Source organism: Bombus pyrosoma, linkage group LG12 (genome assembly GCF_014825855.1).
Source record: "Bombus pyrosoma isolate SC7728 linkage group LG12, ASM1482585v1, whole genome shotgun sequence".
Classification (NCBI taxonomy): Eukaryota; Metazoa; Arthropoda; class Insecta; order Hymenoptera; family Apidae; genus Bombus; species Bombus pyrosoma.
In genome coordinates this window covers 10,705,907-10,724,158 of record NC_057781.1, presented here as the reverse complement: position 1 = coordinate 10,724,158, position 18,252 = coordinate 10,705,907, and the positions used below count along the sequence as shown (strand labels likewise).

General features: G+C 37.3%; 3 protein-coding genes across 4 annotated transcripts in view; 1 reads left to right on the top strand and 2 right to left on the bottom strand.

The window, feature by feature from the left end:
- The first annotated feature begins 1,136 nt into the window (after positions 1-1,136).
- Positions 1,137-3,103, top strand: LOC122573788 (gastrula zinc finger protein XlCGF7.1-like). The gene is made up of 5 exons (XM_043740631.1): positions 1,137-1,235; positions 1,435-1,602; positions 1,791-1,960; positions 2,127-2,292; positions 2,609-3,103. Exons 1-5 carry the CDS (start codon positions 1,229-1,231, stop codon positions 2,848-2,850), a joined length of 753 nt encoding a protein of 250 aa, XP_043596566.1. The 5' UTR covers positions 1,137-1,228; the 3' UTR covers positions 2,851-3,103.
- A 145-nt stretch (positions 3,104-3,248) lies between these two features.
- Positions 3,249-8,906, bottom strand: LOC122573785 (beta-galactosidase-like). Of its 2 annotated transcripts, XM_043740626.1 has the most exons (12): positions 8,711-8,906; positions 8,537-8,642; positions 8,109-8,225; positions 7,255-7,427; positions 6,911-7,061; positions 6,768-6,831; positions 6,593-6,687; positions 5,992-6,219; positions 5,188-5,359; positions 4,668-4,789; positions 4,126-4,533; positions 3,249-3,850 (listed from the first exon to the last, which is right to left on the bottom strand). In XM_043740626.1, the coding sequence occupies exons 1-12, from the start codon at positions 8,764-8,766 to the stop codon at positions 3,395-3,397; spliced, it is 2,148 nt and encodes a 715-aa protein (XP_043596561.1). In that variant the 5' UTR covers positions 8,767-8,906; the 3' UTR covers positions 3,249-3,394. The 2 variants fall into 2 exon arrangements, with proteins under 2 accessions (XP_043596561.1, XP_043596562.1); XM_043740627.1 differs by lacking the exons at positions 8,537-8,642; positions 8,711-8,906 and adding an exon at positions 8,315-8,530.
- Positions 8,907-10,023: 1,117 nt separating this feature from the next.
- Positions 10,024-18,252, bottom strand: part of LOC122573782 (dentin sialophosphoprotein-like) — a 20,151-nt gene continuing 11,922 nt past the window's right edge. The window contains exons 2-6 of the mRNA XM_043740623.1: positions 15,461-15,711; positions 14,006-15,259; positions 13,673-13,905; positions 12,273-13,533; positions 10,024-12,194 (exon numbers count right to left, since the gene is read on the bottom strand). Of these exons, the coding sequence (XP_043596558.1) occupies positions 10,024-12,194; positions 12,273-13,533; positions 13,673-13,905; positions 14,006-15,259; positions 15,461-15,467 (4,926 nt within the window). The 5' untranslated portion in view covers positions 15,468-15,711. The remainder of the gene's footprint in view (positions 12,195-12,272; positions 13,534-13,672; positions 13,906-14,005; positions 15,260-15,460; positions 15,712-18,252) is intronic.

Here is an 18,252-nt window from a genome sequence, read left to right as displayed (position 1 = left end):
TGACGCTGCAGGACGTCCGGCGTCCCGATGCCATACGACAAATTATCTCACCTCCGCTCTGGCCGAATACCGTGAAAAATCGCCGATATCGTGACGAAGCGTTACTGTTCAAAAACGTATCGTTCTATTGGGATAATTAAGCGTTATTTTAGTTTAATCTCATTATACAGCATCTTCTCATAATAAATATTAACACACGGAATTATTGAAGTTATTAGAAATTGAAAGTTGTTACATTGCAATTAATAAAACACAATGTGAAAATAAATAAAAGTGTTATCGGATTGCAATATGTTACTGTAGTTTAATTAATAAATTGTAAGCCTTTGAATATCAATTGATTAATCTTGTAATTATAGATTCAATAATGTAAATGTTTGTTTGGAATACATTGTTTTATTGAAAATATTTAAATATTAATATTTAATAACGTACAATTATGATTGAGCAAATGCTTCAAACGTTAGGAAATATTTCTTGGAATATTTTTTAAAAATGCTTATTATAGGAAATGTGGTTTGTTGCATGACTTTTACTTTACGTGAGAATGCGGTGTCATTCGAACATCTTTGGTACTGGTTGGCACTATAGAATAATAGGAAGCACAATATGAAGTGACAATATGTTATTTAACTATTAACTATATTGTAGCATTTCTCCTATGTAGCAAGTTCAAGAGACAGATTTTATTTTCTCTTCTCAAATAATGCCGAACATGGAAGTACATGTAGAGTATTTAATTCTTAATATCAAAATTCTTGCGATTTTTCGATATCGTTAAATAAATTACCAAATCGTTTATTAATGGCAAACGATTAAATAATGAAAAGCTATAGTCACAAAAGACCATCAATCCCTTATATTCTTCATTTTTGGTAAAAGTACCAAAATTAAATTATAATTTATTATATAATTATATATCAAGTTTGCTAGAAGATATTTTGAAGTATTTTATATCATCGTGATGCTGTGTATGTAATAAAAAGGTGTATCAAACTCCGCCCTCCTGAAAAAACACCGCCCTCCCGACATGCGCCTTCGTCGCCGCAACCCTCTTTCTCACCTGTAATCGCTTGCATATGTTTGGAGCAGCGAGCACCTAATTCGAATTTACTCTTCTTCATGTTTGGATTGTTCGACGAGGTGCGGGAAATTTTATTGCTGGTGTTATACGTGAATTTTTTTCAGATATTGTCGCCCTTAAGAAAGATTTTAAAGAAAGTTTGCAATGTCTGGTAAGAGTCGAATACAATTAAATAAGTAACATCTTTAAATTAGTAGCAACTTTAAATTTCTCTACCACGCGAGGAAACTTTTAACGTGTCATCTTCGACTTTTAATGAATCTCTTAAAGTGTATCGAACAAATTAAAATAGGTTTCGCTTTTCATTTTGTTCGATTAATGTTTTGTTATTTTATCGTTGAATGAAACAGTGTGCAGCGTAGTGCAAGATGCGCCGTTAGATTTGAGTTGTCGCAATCCCGAAAGAAAAACGAATTTGTTAAATTCCTCGAAATTTCAAAGATGTTTACCTTGTCAAACGTGTGGCAAAAATTTCGACAGACCTTCCTTGCTCAAAAGGCATTTACGTACCCATACAGGTCAGTGTTAATTTACTTTGTTAATTATATTACAGAAACTCGATTATAGTAATTGGAATTTTAATTTCACTTGGATGAAGTATTCTTACAATTTTATCAGATTTAGGATTAAGATATCTAGAAAATAGACAATTTTTGTTGGAATAAAATTATATTTCAATGAAATGACAAATTACGCTCGTTAATAGGTGAAAAGCCACATGGTTGCGCCGTCTGTGGAAAAATGTTCAGTACAAGTAGCTCCTTGAATACACATGTCAGAATACACACTGGAGAACGGCCACACGAATGTCCAATGTGCGGAAAGCGTTTCACTGCTTCGTCAAATTTGTATTATCATCGAATGACACATTATAAGGTTTTTATTAGTCTTTAATATTTATCGATCTTCTTTTAATCCTTTCAACTATGCATAAAGTGTCGCGAGTAAAACGAACAAGCAAGCTTACTTCGTTTAATTTGCTGCCACTTGTTGTAAACGATATCGCAAAGTCTAATGTATAAAAGTAAAATGCAATATGCAGGAAAAACCGCATAAATGCAACGAATGCGGACGTTCTTTTCCAACGCCTGGTGATTTAAGAGCTCACGGTTATTCTCACAGTGGTAACTGGCCGATGCGATGCTCAGTCTGCAATCGAGGATTCTGTAAACCTGGAGCTCTACATCATCACATGCAAGTGCACACTGGTAATTAATATTAATTAGACACGGCGAAGTGTAAGAACTAACAACCGATGGATGTTTGACAGTCTGTGAACCATATCATAGAGTAGGAGTAATTTTTCCTTTTCGAAAATAATAATCTCTCATTTATAAAAATAAATTCACATGCTTTAAAACGTTTGTATGAAAGTATATATATTGTAATTGTTCGTCTTTCGGTATCTTTATATCTTAATCGATGTTTCCAGCTTTTATCGAAAGATTAAGTTTAATTATGGTAAACTATCTGCGAACTGTTTCATAGAATAAAATAAGAGCTGAACCGTTGATTTGTTTTCAGGAAACAGGCCGCATCGTTGTAACATATGCAAGAAACAATTTGCCATGATAAATAATTTACGATCGCACGAGCAGTCTCACGATCTCGATCTGCCAATTCGAAATACCACCGCTGATTCTTCGAACGCGGAAAACGAAATATCGATTAATGCGTTTACTTTTGAAGAAGTAAACAGGAACCATTTACAACTTTCCGCGATTTATTCTTGGACTTCTTGGATACCTTTTCATTATCCCAAGTAATTAAAATAATCGAAGTGTACGATACGTCGAACACATAGTATAAATATAGACTGTAAGCAAATCTTATCTGTGTAATAAATCAAACGAGCACATCTTCGTATGCCCGAAATTAGATCGTCACCGATTATTATTATCGTTATTAATTTCGATTCTCCATCAACGTAACGTTTATCTTTTAATAAGCTGGCTCTACGATAATTATAATCAGACTACGAATTTTTATGCGTTCATGAGAAATTTCAGGCTGCAAAAGATGCGCGGATGTACAAAATTATATAAAATATCCAAAGGCTAATTCTCGTTATTTTAATTATCTTCATAAAAAGCGTGCATAAATATCCACAGTCGAATTGTAATAACGAATTAGGGAAATATACTTATCGAAGAGAAATTCCCAATTGCGTATCAGTATAAAATTTATTTTTTTCGTACAATTTCCCACGGAACATCATTACGCAGCAATCATCCTGAACACGACTCACGATAACCGGTCTTTTAAGAACGAAGACGACTAAAGGCTTCGTAAAAGTCGTCCGAGCAACGATTAGACTAAAACACGTATATCGTTCGAGTTATCCTGCCTATTGGAATATCGATCTTTGTAGAAAAAGATTGGTTCCTTTTGCAACTTCATCTCCTTGGACACCGGTATATATTCCAATTCAACCAGCAACAACTCGTTTTCACCTGTTCTCAAATAAGTTGCAGGAACGTAGAGAGTGATTTGAGGACCGACCAGCGGCCAATATCGACCTAAATTGCGTCCGTTGACGAAAGCAACTCCCTTGCCCCAACCATCGGTGTTTAGATAAGTGTCCATCGGTTGGCCAGAGATTGAAAAGTTTCCTCGAAGTATAACTGGGCCATCGCGAAGAGTTTTGCTTATGGATAGGGTGGATTCGATGTCGTCGAGAGGAATAGACGGCACGCTATCCAGACGGAATCCAGTCATTTTCCAAGAGACAAGGGAAATACCGTTTAGGGTTACCTCTGAAACACCCTAGTAAACAGAAGGAACGTTCAACGAATAAGATAATGCGCGAATTTATCGTTAGTTTTATAGCTACGTAAGATCGTCCTATTTTCTTCAGGATTTCTCGTTCGAATAATGCGCCGTTCGAGTGTTGGCGGCTCAGAGAAACGAATTCGATCGGCAGAAGATTGGTTAAGCTAGCTTTAATATTTGCTTCGCAATGTCTAAGAAAAATCAGACTACCACGCGTTAATCCACTTCGATGAAATTGTGTCAAGGAACGATGAAATTGACTAGCTGACCTTATAATCGCGAAGTCCACTTCCATAGTTCAATCGTCCTTGGTTCTCGACCAGTAGCTTCAGTCTTTTTCCGTAAGGCTCCTCTATACTTATATCGTAGATATTATCGGTACGGCTTAGAACTCCAACGAGGTGATCGTCTACGTAGGCCAACGCTCTGTCCCGAACCTTGGCGTGTAAAATCGCAGGATCCGTGAAGCCACGTACCAGATAGGTCTCGTATAGTACCAGCCAATGAGGCAGTCCCAGTTCTTCGAACGTCAATGGGTTCGTTGCTTCGACCATGATCGTTCCAAATAATTGTCGGGCACGAGGTTCGAATAATTTTAAAATTGGCATTAGAGGAACCGTACCGTAATCTCCTTTTGGAGATGGCGATGGAAGGGACATGTTTGGCAATGGTAAATACTGTAGGAAAAAAGAGATGCTGTTTAACGAGACGTAAGAGTAACGTATACCACGATTTTCATCAATTATTATTATAAATTGGGGAAAAAAGACAAGAAGGTTGTCCGAGTTTCTTGGAGAATCACGAATAATACCTTGGATATGACGTTTCTGATGCCGAAGTACTTCGACGTTGGATCACCAGCTTCGGTTAACGGAGCATCGTAATCGTAAGAGGTCAATTGCGGGTTGTATGTGTTGTGACCACCGTTAGCACCTGTGGCATCGTGCGTTCGAGTTAGTATCTCTATGTACATGTATATTATACAGCTGTCGAAGCTGTAGATGAGACGAAGAGTTTCTGAATATTAAGATTTATTATAGAAGTATATGTCATGTACTGTGCATCGAACACGATACAATTAAATTCTTCAATTAATAAACCGATAGTTTTCCCACCCGCTGAGAAACCTATCTAGGAATATTATTGAAATTTTCTTCTCGGAAAAGGAACTCGCAGACGCGACACGTGTACCGAGAATTTCCTTTCTTATTTCTTTTTTGGTATTTTTCAACGATTTGACGCGTGTTCTAGCCGTTTTTTTTTTTTTTTGAGGAAAAATTAAAAAAAACTTGTTCTCAATTTCTCATAGAAATTAGAAAAATTGTACCAACCAGCGGTATAACCAAAATTTGTTCCACCGTAGAACATGTATATGTTAACAGAAGCACCCAAAGATAGCATTTCATCTAAGGTTTTCGTAACTGTTGCGGTTTGCACTATTTGAAACGGTTCCTGCCAGTGTGTCAACCATCCGGGATAAAATTCTGAATTTACTAAGGGACCCTAAGGAGAAACGAAACACAGCCATTTAAAAAGAAAAAATTATTAAGAGTTATTCGATTTGACCGACAAGTCGTTTAAAAGGACAAATAGAAAAAGTAGAGCAATCGTTTCTTATTAGTATCTCGTTCGAATTAAGTTCTATTGATTTTACGTAGAAGCGTATTTCAAATACGTAAATCTAAACACGTATTCTACGTTTTGAACACTGGCATATTACGAATGTCTCTGATCATACTCGTAGGTCTCAACCTTACGTGATACGACACTTATAACGCGATGTAGCCTTGAAGGAGAATGTGCATATGTCGATATACACTGTACACGTGTCTAACAACTGTTGCGTTATACACATTCGCAATTTCTATATAAAGTCATATTTAAATAACGAGAGTAATAAATGTTTCGCAAAATCTGTCCACAAATATTGTAAAAAATTGGAGATAAATTTATTTATACGTATGTGCATGTGAAATTCAATCAAAATACTTGGTGATGCGTCACCGATATTGTCACTTCAATACGATGCATGTAATTAAAAATTCACGTTTAATAATTGCAACTGTACGATGATCAACGATCGGTCTGTCTTACTGTGCAAATTATTACGATTTTAATTATTCGTAGATACTTGCTCGTGGCTGATACATGCGCATTATTTCAAAGTTTTTCGTCACGTTCGTGTTGGGTCCAAAATCGACGGTGGCATAAACCTCTGGTATAAATCCGCAACGTAGCATGTTCACGTTTGATCCATCAGTCGAATACAGAAGCGCCTTCGTGCCGATCTTCTGTCTCATTATGTCTCTGAGTCGACTTAAGTATTCCGTGTCGCACGCGTAACTTCCATACTCATTCTCCACCTGAAACATCATCCAAATCCCACGATCGCCACTATGATTTCATTTTTAAGAAATTCGCAGTTCGACGATTGTTAATATACTTCTGCGAACCTATTTCGGAGTCTTAATGCTTCTCTTCGTTTCTCGCAGAATTGTCTGCATTTTCTAAGAAGTATTTTCTAGGAATTGTATCACCAATCTTTCTTAAAAACGTTAGAGAAAAATATATTTTCTTTCTTAGAAAAACTGAGACGACGATAATTCTAATTCTAACAAACGACGATATTTCTAGAGCGGACCAGAACATGTTCTTTTTCGAATGAAGCATCATCGCGATTAAAATAATAGTTATTTATCGTGAAATACCGGCAACTGAAAAGTATCTTTTTCGTACCTGAACCATTATTATAGGTCCTCCATTTCCCCTTAGGTAGGGCTGAACTTTGTCCAATATTTCGTTTAAATATATTTCTACGTATTTCATGTATCCTGCAAAGCGAAAGAAAAACTTCGATAACGGGATAAATTTTAGAAATAAGCTGCGGTTAAAAATCGTTAAAAATTCCCACGTGGATCGTTTGTACGCAAATTTATGTCCGGCGCTCGTGCTAGTAACCAGTATGGAAGTCCACCCTAAATATAAAACGTTATTTATTTTCATGAACGATGAAATAGAAAATTAAAAAATACAACATCTTCGAGAAATACTTACAAAATCTCTTTCCGCACAGATGTAAGGGCCTGGTCTCAAGAGCACGAGCAAACCTTCTTCCTGAGCAATGTTTATAAACTCTACCACATCCGCGTCACCCGTCCAATGCCATTCATTTTCAGTTGGTTGATGAAGACTCCATTCCACGTATCTGCAGACAAAATCGCGAGAAGAATGTTCGCCTTCGAAATTAAAGCGGTAAGATGCGAATGAGAAGCAAATGCATCTAATATTGCAATTCTCGAACGATGAGATCATACGTTTTAATCATAAACTTTGACATAGGAGTAAATTAATTTGATTCGATTAGCGGTGTACCGATAATGAGAAAAAAAATAACTCACGTTGAAACAGCGTTTAAGCCGGCTGCTCTCATTTTTCTCAAACGATCTCTCCAATATTGCCTGGGCGTTCGGAAGTAATGAAAACTGCCGGATACGTATCGGAAGGGTTTTCCATCGAGCAGGAATTGGTTGTTCTCGTAATCGACTTCGAAGCTGAATTTCGACTGCGTATCCTGAAATCGCAAAGTTACGAATCTGAGAATCTCTTCTCAGAATCTCTGCATATTTCTCTATTATTTCGTTGGCCAATTTAAACGGTGTACAGTGTACACGTTACACAATTACAGAGTGTGATGCGTTGCTACATCCACGTAAACTGCGTTTCCAAATCCAAGCAAATTGTCCGATTGAACGAACGCGTTGCACGACCGTTGATAAACATAATATTTCGTTAGTCGATAGATCGATTCGCTGATATTTCAGAAGCGTTTGGTAAAAATCTTGAAAGACTAAGCGACTATATTTCAATATGATACCTTAAATGTAATAAAACACCTGCTATTAGGTTACTATTAAAAAGTGCATATATCAGGCGTCGAGAAATACTCGATTTCGATTATTAACGGTTTCAGCGTTATTTTCTTATAAAAATCGCAATGCTCGAACGATTAGTAATTTCCTTGTAAAAAAAAATGGAAAGAAAAAGAAACGAAAAATTGGTCGCGATCTCCTACTATAAAATACCTACAAATACAAAAATAGTAAAAAAAAAAAACTCCTTAAGACACAGTTAAAAGAAAAGAAGAAAAGAAGAAACATTCGTAGAACAAATGCAGCTACGATTTAAACTATACTTCGCGTTACATCTAAATCCTAAACTATTCTTGGAAACAAATATTTCTCACGATACTTACATTGTTTACGTGGATGTTGACAACTTCTCCCATAGCACTAGTCACTGCCAAAGTCAATAAAACCGTCCACATCTTATCCGAATACGTTAGAATTTTGCCTGTGTATCTATGTAAAACCTAAAACATTGTGTCTGGAAACAGTTAGCAGTTCGTCGAACTATTATATATGGTCGAGTCGATTTTATCAATGAAATAATGTGTATAACCGCATTTATATTTATGGGACGGATCCTCGTCTTGTTAATAACGGAAAGCAAATAGCTGTTTATTATCGAACTGGAACCGAGCGAACGCAGAGGTTCGTCGTTACGTTCCAGTTTGTCGACGCGATTGACTGCCTTCGCTGCGTAATGCGCACTCTGACCCGATCGAGGACAGGTCGAGATATCACTGGCCGATATAAGACGTGTCACGGACACTGTACTGACCGATGCGGTGGCTTCAGGATGACTGCGGCCCGGATCGGCTGCCTCCGGACACGCGAACGATCCGTTACGTGGCCGACAATGGGAACGAGACAGTGTTTTAGAACGGCTGTTCGATTGGGAAAAATCGTAATTTTCATTATTTTGTATTATTTAATTTTTGGTTCTCTTACTTACCGTTTAAATCTGTAAAGATCCTCAATTAGAATATTATTTATTTGTATAAAAATCATTCGTATCGTACAAGCGAGCGTATATGTAATATGTAATCGTCGTTATCCTAAAGAGTGCTATGTAGATTTCTTCCTTTTGTAGAAAATTTTATTTAAAGCGAATTGTTCGACGTTTCGTATACGTAATTAAGCATTGCAATAAAAAGAGTATATAGTTGCCAATTAACAGAATTATCGAATGTTTGTAATTTGGCTTTTTAATAAAGCTATATGGATTGATATGGATGGACAGGCTGTTCGAAGCTTTACACCGCTATCTTGTCGTGGAAAAAATAAGCAAGTACAAAAGTATCGTTTATCTTGATATATTGGTGCAATGTAAAATATTCTAGTGAAATATTTCCGTTCCGAATATTTTGCAACATATTATTTTGCCGCGAATGGTTGAAAGAAACGACCATTTTGGGTATTTATTATCGTAAATTCCATAAATCAAGTCGTTCAACAGCAGAGCGTCACCGTTTATCTCATACATCATGTGATGAAATGGCAAACATTTTACGCCTTTTTTCTTTACAACTGTGATCTTTATTACTTATATATGTTACACCAAGTCATCATTTTTCAACGAATATCTGAAAGATTTGACCGTAATACATGACGTAAGATTTTCTTAATGATTGCTCGGAACAAGTTTCTGTTGTAAATACTCCTAATAAATTTTAATCATTTTTCCAATCGGTAATTATATCGTAATATAGTTAACGGTATAATCTTTTCCTTAAAATGATAACTCTTTTAATGGTTCTGTATTATTAAAAATAGAAATCAACGTTTAGGGAATGTTTATGTCATTCTATCAGGGATCTTTTGCGCAGAGTTCAGCTAATATTATTAGAGAAATTTTACAAGTCACAAGTTGCCAGTTAGAAACGTTAGTAGATTCCTTTTATCTCTTAGATCTCTTTATGTATTTATATCAATTGTTAGCACCTATCAATAGATGTTTCGCGTAATTCACAAGTTGACTCTCTTACACAAGGAACAAGTTGGATAATAAAACAAATGAAATCTTTACAAGCAAATCTTCAAATTAGAAATTATCTGATTACCCTGTTTGGGGATAATTGTACGTAAAATCATGAAATTATAAATATATAAGTCTGTAACCTGTAACTAGTTCTTTATCGATTCACCGATATTGTTAATTAGTAAATCATTCGACGAGAGATCCCAAGTAACTTTTAATGAATAATAATACAATTTTACCACACGTCCGTATCGACGTACATATTTCTTCACCTCTACTAATCATTTCTAATTTATTCCTACTATAGGAGATTCCGGTTTTGCGTTGGAATTCGGTTGAACCGATGTGACTGCTTCTGAAGCGAGTGTGTTATATATTTCCGTATCTTCTAAAGTAGTAGACTTATTAACTTTTGAATTTGTTTGTCTACTGTTACCGTTAGGTAATCTATTAATAATATCCAAGATACTACCTGTACTATTATTGTTTTTATCAAGTACAATTATGTAAGAATCCGATACAGTGCCATTGACATCAGTGAGAATGATTTCTAGTTGCAGAGTTTGCAATTCAGTCGTTGACGCTACTTTTGTAACAGTATCGGTAGCTTGGACGATCGATGGTTCTGTTTGAGTATTTTCCGAAGTCGTAGCTTCGCTAGAACTTGAATCTATTTTGTTGACACTGGTCGTTGATTTTTCTTTAATTTCCGAAATACCACTGCTAGTACTACTATTATTATACATATTATTGGTACTATTATTAGTAGGAACTCTTTTGGATTGAACGCTCCACGTTTCAGTCGATCGTTCTGTTTCAGATACGCTAGACTCTTCAGTTTGGGAAGGAGACAATGTTGTTCGCGCGCTTTTTAAAGTTGTCGATTCAATAGCACTTGAATCTGTCTGCCCATCATTTTCGTCGGTAGACGTTTCTTCGTTATTTGCAGCAGCGTCTGTCTCACCTGTTACCACAAGATTACTGCCCGATGCGTTAACGTTACTCTCAGCTATTGTTGTTTCTGGTACCGAAGGTGATTCTTCAGTTGCAACTTCTGTACCTGCCGCAGTAGAAGTTTCACTTCTTGGAGAAGATGTATCTATTTCTCCTGCTGCTGTTGTCGATTCATTAGCAGTAAAACCTGTTGATTCACTAGCGCTGGACTCCGTTGTTTCGCTATTGGTGCTCCTTGACGTTCCACTATTAGCACCGGTTGATGTTTCGCTATCTGTACCATCGTTAACAACAATCGTAGTGTTCAAACCGCTTGATGTACCGGTAGCTTCGTCAGTAGCAACTGTTTCAGTTCGAGCTTCAGCCGACTGTTCTGTTTCGGGTTGACCACTGGACGTTTCAGTTTGAGAGGAAGATGCCGATGTTCGTGCGTTTTCTACAGTCGTGGATTCGGTAACAGTTGAGTCGGTTTGCCCATTACTTTCATCGGTAGACGTTTCTTCGTTACTTAGAGTTGTCTCCGTTTCAGTTGTTTCACCTATGTTGCTCGATGTATTAATCTTATTATCAGTTTCGGTAGTTCCTGGCTTTAAAGATGATTCTTCAGTCGCAAGTCCTCCATCTGAATCGGTAGAAGTTTCACTCTCTCCTCTTGCGGTTACTGATTCACTGCTATTAGAATTTGCTGTTTCGCTATCAACGCTGATAGATGTTCCATCGTTCTCTGTACCATTAATAACAATAATCGTAATGTTCGAGCCATCTAATGTGCTAGAAGATTCGACGGTAGAAGCTGTCCGAGTATCCGCTGTTTCAGTCGATCGTTCTGTTCCACTTACGATAGATTTGTCAGTTTGAGAGGGAGATATTCTCTGCACGTTTCTCGTAGTAGACTTACTATCGTTCGAATTTGTTGTTTGAGCATTTGAATCTGTTTGCCAACTACTACTTGCGATTAAATTATCGCTGTTCGAACTTTTATTGGCACTGTCATCAGTCACAGTGATAACATTGGGATTTTTGCCAGTAACGGTAATAGCGTTGGCACTGTCGTTACTAAGATTGGTTTCCGCTTGTGTACTTGATGTTTCACTGCCTCGTTCTTCTCCTGTAACAGCTGAACCATTGGCTTGAGAACTAGCCGCTGTTGTTTCTTCGCTTTCTGTTGCGATCGATCCATCGTCGTTTGAATCTGTTTGTCGACTAGAACTGCTAGTTGATCTTCCGCCATTGTCCGAAATAGCTTTTACGTCATTTGTATTTTCCTCATTACTAGTCGTTTTTGAATCGGAGCTCCATGTTTCAGTCACCTGTACCGTTTGTGTCGTACTAGAACTTTCTCCAGCTTGAGAAACGGAATCTGCTTCTGTATCAGACGTTGAAGACTCGCTAGCACTTGGTTTCGTTTGCTCATTGGAACTGCTTGTACTCGTTTCATTACCATTGGTAATTACACGAGTTGTTTCCGACTCCTGATTTGGCGTTTCAATCTCCTGCTGTCCATCTGTAACATTAGAAGTTTCAGGTTGCGAAGATGATGTTGTCTGCTCGTCACTCGACGCTGTAGCATGATCGCTCTTACTGTCAATGGATCTTCCACTATTATTTGAAACATCGTTTGTATCAGTCGTAATATCTACATTGTTCGATACACCAGCACTGTCATCGCTAGGAGTAGTTTTCAGCTTCAAAGTCGATGCTTCATTTGTCCGTCCAGAATCTTCCGTTTTAGAAGCAGTTGATGTCGTTTCTTTAGCCTTCGATGTTGAAGATTCACTGGTATTTAAATCTGTTTGTGCATCTGCACTGTCAGTATGTTTACCACTGTCATCTACGTTACTCAAAACATTGACGCTGCCATTGGTAGTAGTAGTAGTTTCTGATTTGGTATGTGAAGTTTCCAGCAATGATGTCATCGTGGTCGAAGAATCTACGCTCCGGGTCGTAGACGTTCGTATTTCTTCATTCCTCAATGTGCTAGACTCGCTAGCACTAGCATCTGTCTGTTTGTTGGTATCGGTAGATGTTTCATCGTTATCTACACCGTTGCCTGTTTCGGCTGTAACGCTGCCATTGTTAACTGGTTTGACAGTTGACGATTCGATAGCCTGTTGTTTTCGTGTTAGTTCGGAATCTTTTGTTCGAGACACCGATGTTACTCCTCTCCATGTCGCTGATCGACTAACGCTCGAATCTCCCGATTCGCCAGCATCAGTGGTAGATTCTTCGTTTGAAGCGTTGTTTGGTGCTCCAGACGGCGGTCCAGTTTGTAAAGTTGATTTTCTCGATTCGCTTGTGTCACTGCCGGTCGCTGTGCTCTTATCCGAAGCGTCGTTTGGTTCATCCGTAGTATTATCATTGCTGGATGGATTATCACTGACAATTGTTTTAGATTTGGAGCTAGAAGCTTCAGTCGTCTGGTTATTTTCCGAGGTACTGGACGCTCCAGTTTGCGAAGCTAATTGAGAAGTTTCCTGTCGACCTCGCGACGCTGTTTGTCGAGCCCCTGAATTTGTTTGTCGAGATGCCACAGTTGATGATTCGTTAATATTCGAATCCTCTGACTCGCTGGCACCACCGCTAGATGGTGAACTTCCGTCTAAAGAGTTATTTGTTCTAATCGTAGCACGATCATTACTGAAGGGAGCGTCATTAATAGCTGTTTCTAATTTAGAACTGGAAGGTTCAGTTGTACGTTGATTTTCTGATTCTCTAGACGCTTCGCTTTGCGAAGCTGATTGAGAAGTTGCCTTTTGGGATTTCGATGTTCCAGATTCGTGAGCATTCGAGTCCCCTGATTCGTTCGCAGCATCCTTGGAACTCCCAGCGTTTGCGTTTCCTGTCTGTGAAGAAAGTCATCGTTACTTAGTCACGCATTTATCATGGTGTATTGTGAATGTACCTGCTTATTGCTATCGCTAAAGGTCTATTTACAATGATAATTGTAAATAGATATAAGCTATCGCTTGCTTGTCTTATTACCTCGGTGTTGCCCAAAACACTGATTCCTCCTTCAACTATGACCGATCCTGCGTTTGAACCAGATTCTATCGCTACTTCCAGTCCACCCGCTGAAATAACTTTATGTTGTCGAGAACTAGAGTTTGTTGCTTGTCCGTTACCAGTTGCTTCAGCTGTGTTTGCCTTGTCTTTACCGGGTAATTTTTCTTCTTTATCGGAACCATTGTCTCCGTCAACAGCAGCTTGTTCATCATCTGTTTACGAAATTAAAATGATTGATTTTATTCTGAGCGTATAACAATAATATATTAATAATAATAATACATTGATTATGTATATAAATATAAACGTTACCCGTTACGTTGACAGTTTCTGTTTCTTTCCAAATTCCATCGCCGTTGATTACTTTATCAATCGTTTTGATCACAGTTTTAGCTTGTTTCGAGTCTTCGCCAGGTTGTGAATTATCTCCAATTGAAACTTTTACTTCAAAGCCACTTTCATTTTCTATCTCTACAGACTTATTAACTTTATTCTCGTCAGAGGATAGGAGACGGATCAACGATAAATCTGTTACAAAATTAAATTCATCTTTCGTAGACAAATAATCTCTTACACATTTCCTTATTTGATCTTCATGCTGATCGCTATCTTCTAATACATTACAAATGCTCATTAATTTATCTGTATGTAAATTTTTCTTTGCTTTTATTATTTTCTTCTTCAAGTCTATCTTTCTCTTCCATTCCAAATACCTACGTCTGTTCCATTCGTACAGTTTCCCGTACTGAACGTTCGTTTTATAATGTTTAAGTATATATTTTATTTCTTTGTAGTTTTCCTTTTCATTTAATGATTTTTCTAAATATTCCTTGAAATCTTCTTCGCTAGAAGATGAATCGCTGCTAGACTCTGACGAAGAACTGGAACTTGAACTTTTATCACTGTCATTTCCCTGCGAATCATCTTTCTTTTTTCTATCTGTGGAATTAGATTCACGGCGTTTCTGGTGTTTCTTATTAGATTTATCGGAGGAACTGGCAGAACTCGAGTCTGAGGAATCGCTTTCATCCGTTAAACTCCACCATTCGGAAGAACTTTTTTCAAGACGATCCTTTTTACGACGACGATTTCCATCAGACTTCCGCTTATGAGACTCTTGTTCGCGAGAATATTCTTCGTCAGAGTTCCTTTTACGAATACTCAGTTGGCCAGACTTTTTCTCCGCAGATTCTTCATCGTTTGAATTTTTCTGTCGGTTGTCCTTCTTCCTAAATAAGATCAGTTCGCTTTGCACGGAATCCGATCTGTCCGATGAATCAGACTTACTTTTTGTATGTAGTAGGTTTAAGGGAATGGAATGTTTTTCATGCTTTTTATTGCTGTGTTTCACGTCACGATGTTTCGAGTTTCGAACAAGCCATTGCAGATAGTCAGAGTTCGACGCACTTTTTTCTGTATTCGAATTGTGCAGCCATGTGAGTGGATTTTCTCCCTCGAGGTTTCGTTCTTTTTTGAGCTTTCTGATCGCGGAAAGCCATTCTGATTTGTCGAAAGGTGCGCCATAGACATGAACGATCGAAGAGACGAGGAGGATATTGATGATGGCTGTCGAACGTAAGAAAACATTATTTTTTAGTGATACTTTGAACGATATTATTTTTTTATACAGAAGAAGCTGATTTTTGTTAACTCTGTTTATCGAATGGAAGAATAATTTTGAAGTCTGATAGATATAAAAATAAATTTCTAATTAATTTAGGATACTTTATTCACCCATTCGAATAATATTTAATTTCTCAGCGTTACCTTTCATTTTTTTATTAGATACAATTCTCGACGACACGTTGACACTCTCTCTTTACTGATAGGCTACATTTTTCGAGGTCCTTTTATACAGTTGCCGCCAGATAAATTTTTCTTATCACGAAAAATTTATGGCTATTATTACGATGATTCATCTCATTTCTCATGTAATACTTTGCCGTACCATAAACAATCGTTACGCGCTAAAAAAGAAGGTATCCGAAATCCTTCATACGTAACTTGCACGCCGATTCCTGGAATGGTAAATTAAATACGATTTATCGCGATGATGTGGCAGTCACACTCGAATCTCTGTGTTATAAATATAATACATAATTTTATTATTTTCAATCGAACTCGATTAAAAAATGCTATCGTCTATGATAGAAGATACCATGAAAAATTATTAACTGCAGAATTTAATTAAATTTTATTCAGAGATATTCGATTTTGTAATAATTTGAAGACATGCGATTTACAACTAAAAGGACTGCGTTCGTTTCTTATCAATGGCTGTTTATTAGGTACACGCGTGAGAAGATCATTTATAGGTCGATGCATTTATTCGGAGATATCGACAGGTTGCAATGATACAGGCGTCGAAGGAGGAGAACGTTGCACGGTTACATGATGCTCCTCTTATTTTTATCTAAATTACAATACTTATGAGATCTAAGAGTATAATCGCTATTATGCTGTGCACTGTTTCCCAAAATTAATTTCAGCATCAAAATACGAGAAACGAATACAAGATATGAGACTTCAAATAAATCGAACATCGACCAACGCGAATCAACGTTATTTCCCACAAGATCTGTTGATTGCTTCGAGGAAAATGATGCTACTTTTTTCAAATTAAAATTAACTATGTTTAACAACTCCGTCGACAAAGTGTTAAGAAACGAGCTGTGAGAGCAGAGTCGAAAGTGACGGAAATCGAAAGTGGCCGTAGTAGAGAGCGTTCGAGCGGCGAAAGTGAACGTGATCCTGACCCAGGACACTCTAGTTTCCTCGGTACGGCAGAGAGAGATCTGTTCGGCAAACGTGTGCTAGGTTAATAGAAATCTCGGTTGGGTCGGGTCAGGACGACCGTTGCGGTCAGCGAAAGTGAAAACGAAACGAAACGAAACTCTCAAGTTGGTCGTGGGCTGCAGATGTAGGTTAGTGAAATTGAGGCTGGTAAAAGTAGGCTAGTAGAGTCGTGCCCCATATCTCTCTGTCTCAGCACTTTCGTTCTCGATTCGTGTACAGTTCATACCTTGGTATAGCACGAGACGCGTTTACTTTCGTGCGAGTTCGAGAATCTTTTAAACGAACTCCGGACCAATGGCGACGGTCGTTTTATCGAACCAAAACTGGGTTTACGAGCTATCAGGTTAGACGCATTAACGCAATAAACAGAATTTTTGTAACAACCGCATTATTTCGAGAGAGGAGGCAAATTTTGTGGGCAAAATTCTTGGAAGGAATGGAAGGAATATTTTGCAGTGTTTCGAACCTGATATCCAGTAGGATAATAAGTCATTCACCGGGTTTTCTGTACTAGTTTTCAAAGCCACTAACGATGGAAATTACCCCAGAGGCTTCTCGATGTTGGTTATCCAGCGTAGCTGATATCGATAAGGCGTATCAGTAGCTTCCTGTGTTTCGAGGTAAGACCCCTGTTACCTGACTACTTTACAGAGATTGGCGTTTGCCTTTTTTTCTCTTAGATTTTTCTGTCGCTCTCTCCCTTTAATAAACGCCAAGACGTAAATTTCAGTAATTAGTAGCGTCTAAGAAATGATAACAGTCGAGAATTTTTGTATGAAATATAAATTTATAGAACAGAAAGTAACTAGAAATTGTTTATAATTTTTCAGTTAAAAAATATCCACTTTAAAAGTCTCTTAAAGCGGTATCTTTCATTCAAAGGGAAATGGTATCTTCCATGAGTAATTTCTCTCGTTTCTCATCGAAGGCGACGAGACGAGGATAAGCAACCGAGGCACGACGTTTATTAATACGTCATCATTAGCGGGGCTTTAAATTAATACTCTTCTGTTGGTCGTTGTTTTTGATTTTACATTTGCACCAAGCCAGATATCGATAACTGTGAAATTGCAACGGAATTCCCCATTAAGCAGGAAAAAATCATGTTATTACGGTATTATGCGAAAAGATGCTTAAAAAATACGGAAAAGATACCACGACTGGTAATAAAATCTTCATGGACAGACCCTTTCTTCGTACCGAAAGTCAACGAACATTCTGTCGGGTCATCGTGCTAGGAGAGATATGGTACGATGTTAAGAGTAGAATAAAAGAACTATTTCATTCAGGGCACTCGTCTATTTTAATGCATAAATCTTCCGCTTAATTATATCATTTTGTGCATTGCAGGAAATTATTTCAACGTTAGTTAAATTGCATACGAAGCTTCGACTGAAACTAACTTTTACATTCTTTAATTTTCTAGTAAAAAGGTGATAATTGGACTGTGGATGTTTGTGCATTTACAGAAGAGTTAATTGTACATCAGATGCGGAAGTGTATGAAATACTCAAAATATAGTATCCGTTATGATATTTAATGGACGAAATAGTAATTTTCGTAGGTTTTACAGTTTCAATTGTGTTCTTAAAAATTATTTGGGGCATGTATCTACTCTCTCTCTCTCTCTTTAATACAATGATATAAATTATCTATTTGTGATACGTAAGTATACCGTGTTACATTACAGTTCGGTAGTTCATTAATGGGATCAACAAATAGAGTAATATTAAAATAAGATAAAATCGTAAAACTAAACTATA

Bases quoted from the DNA above. Each gene is read 5' to 3' on its own strand.
- LOC122573785 (XM_043740626.1), bottom strand. From the start codon at position 8,766: ATGATTTTTATACAAATAAATAATATTCTAATTGAGGATCTTTACAGA. The intron at 8,226-8,536 runs GTCAGTACAGTG...ACAATGTTTTAG, and splicing joins ATCCTGAAGCCACCGCATCG to GTTTTACATAGATACACAGG. The intron at 6,220-6,592 runs GTACGAAAAAGA...ATGATGTTTCAG, and splicing joins GACCTATAATAATGGTTCAG to GTGGAGAATGAGTATGGAAG.
- LOC122573788 (XM_043740631.1), top strand. The intron at 1,603-1,790 runs GTCAGTGTTAAT...GCTCGTTAATAG, and splicing joins GCATTTACGTACCCATACAG to GTGAAAAGCCACATGGTTGC. The intron at 2,293-2,608 runs GTAATTAATATT...ATTTGTTTTCAG, and splicing joins TCACATGCAAGTGCACACTG to GAAACAGGCCGCATCGTTGT.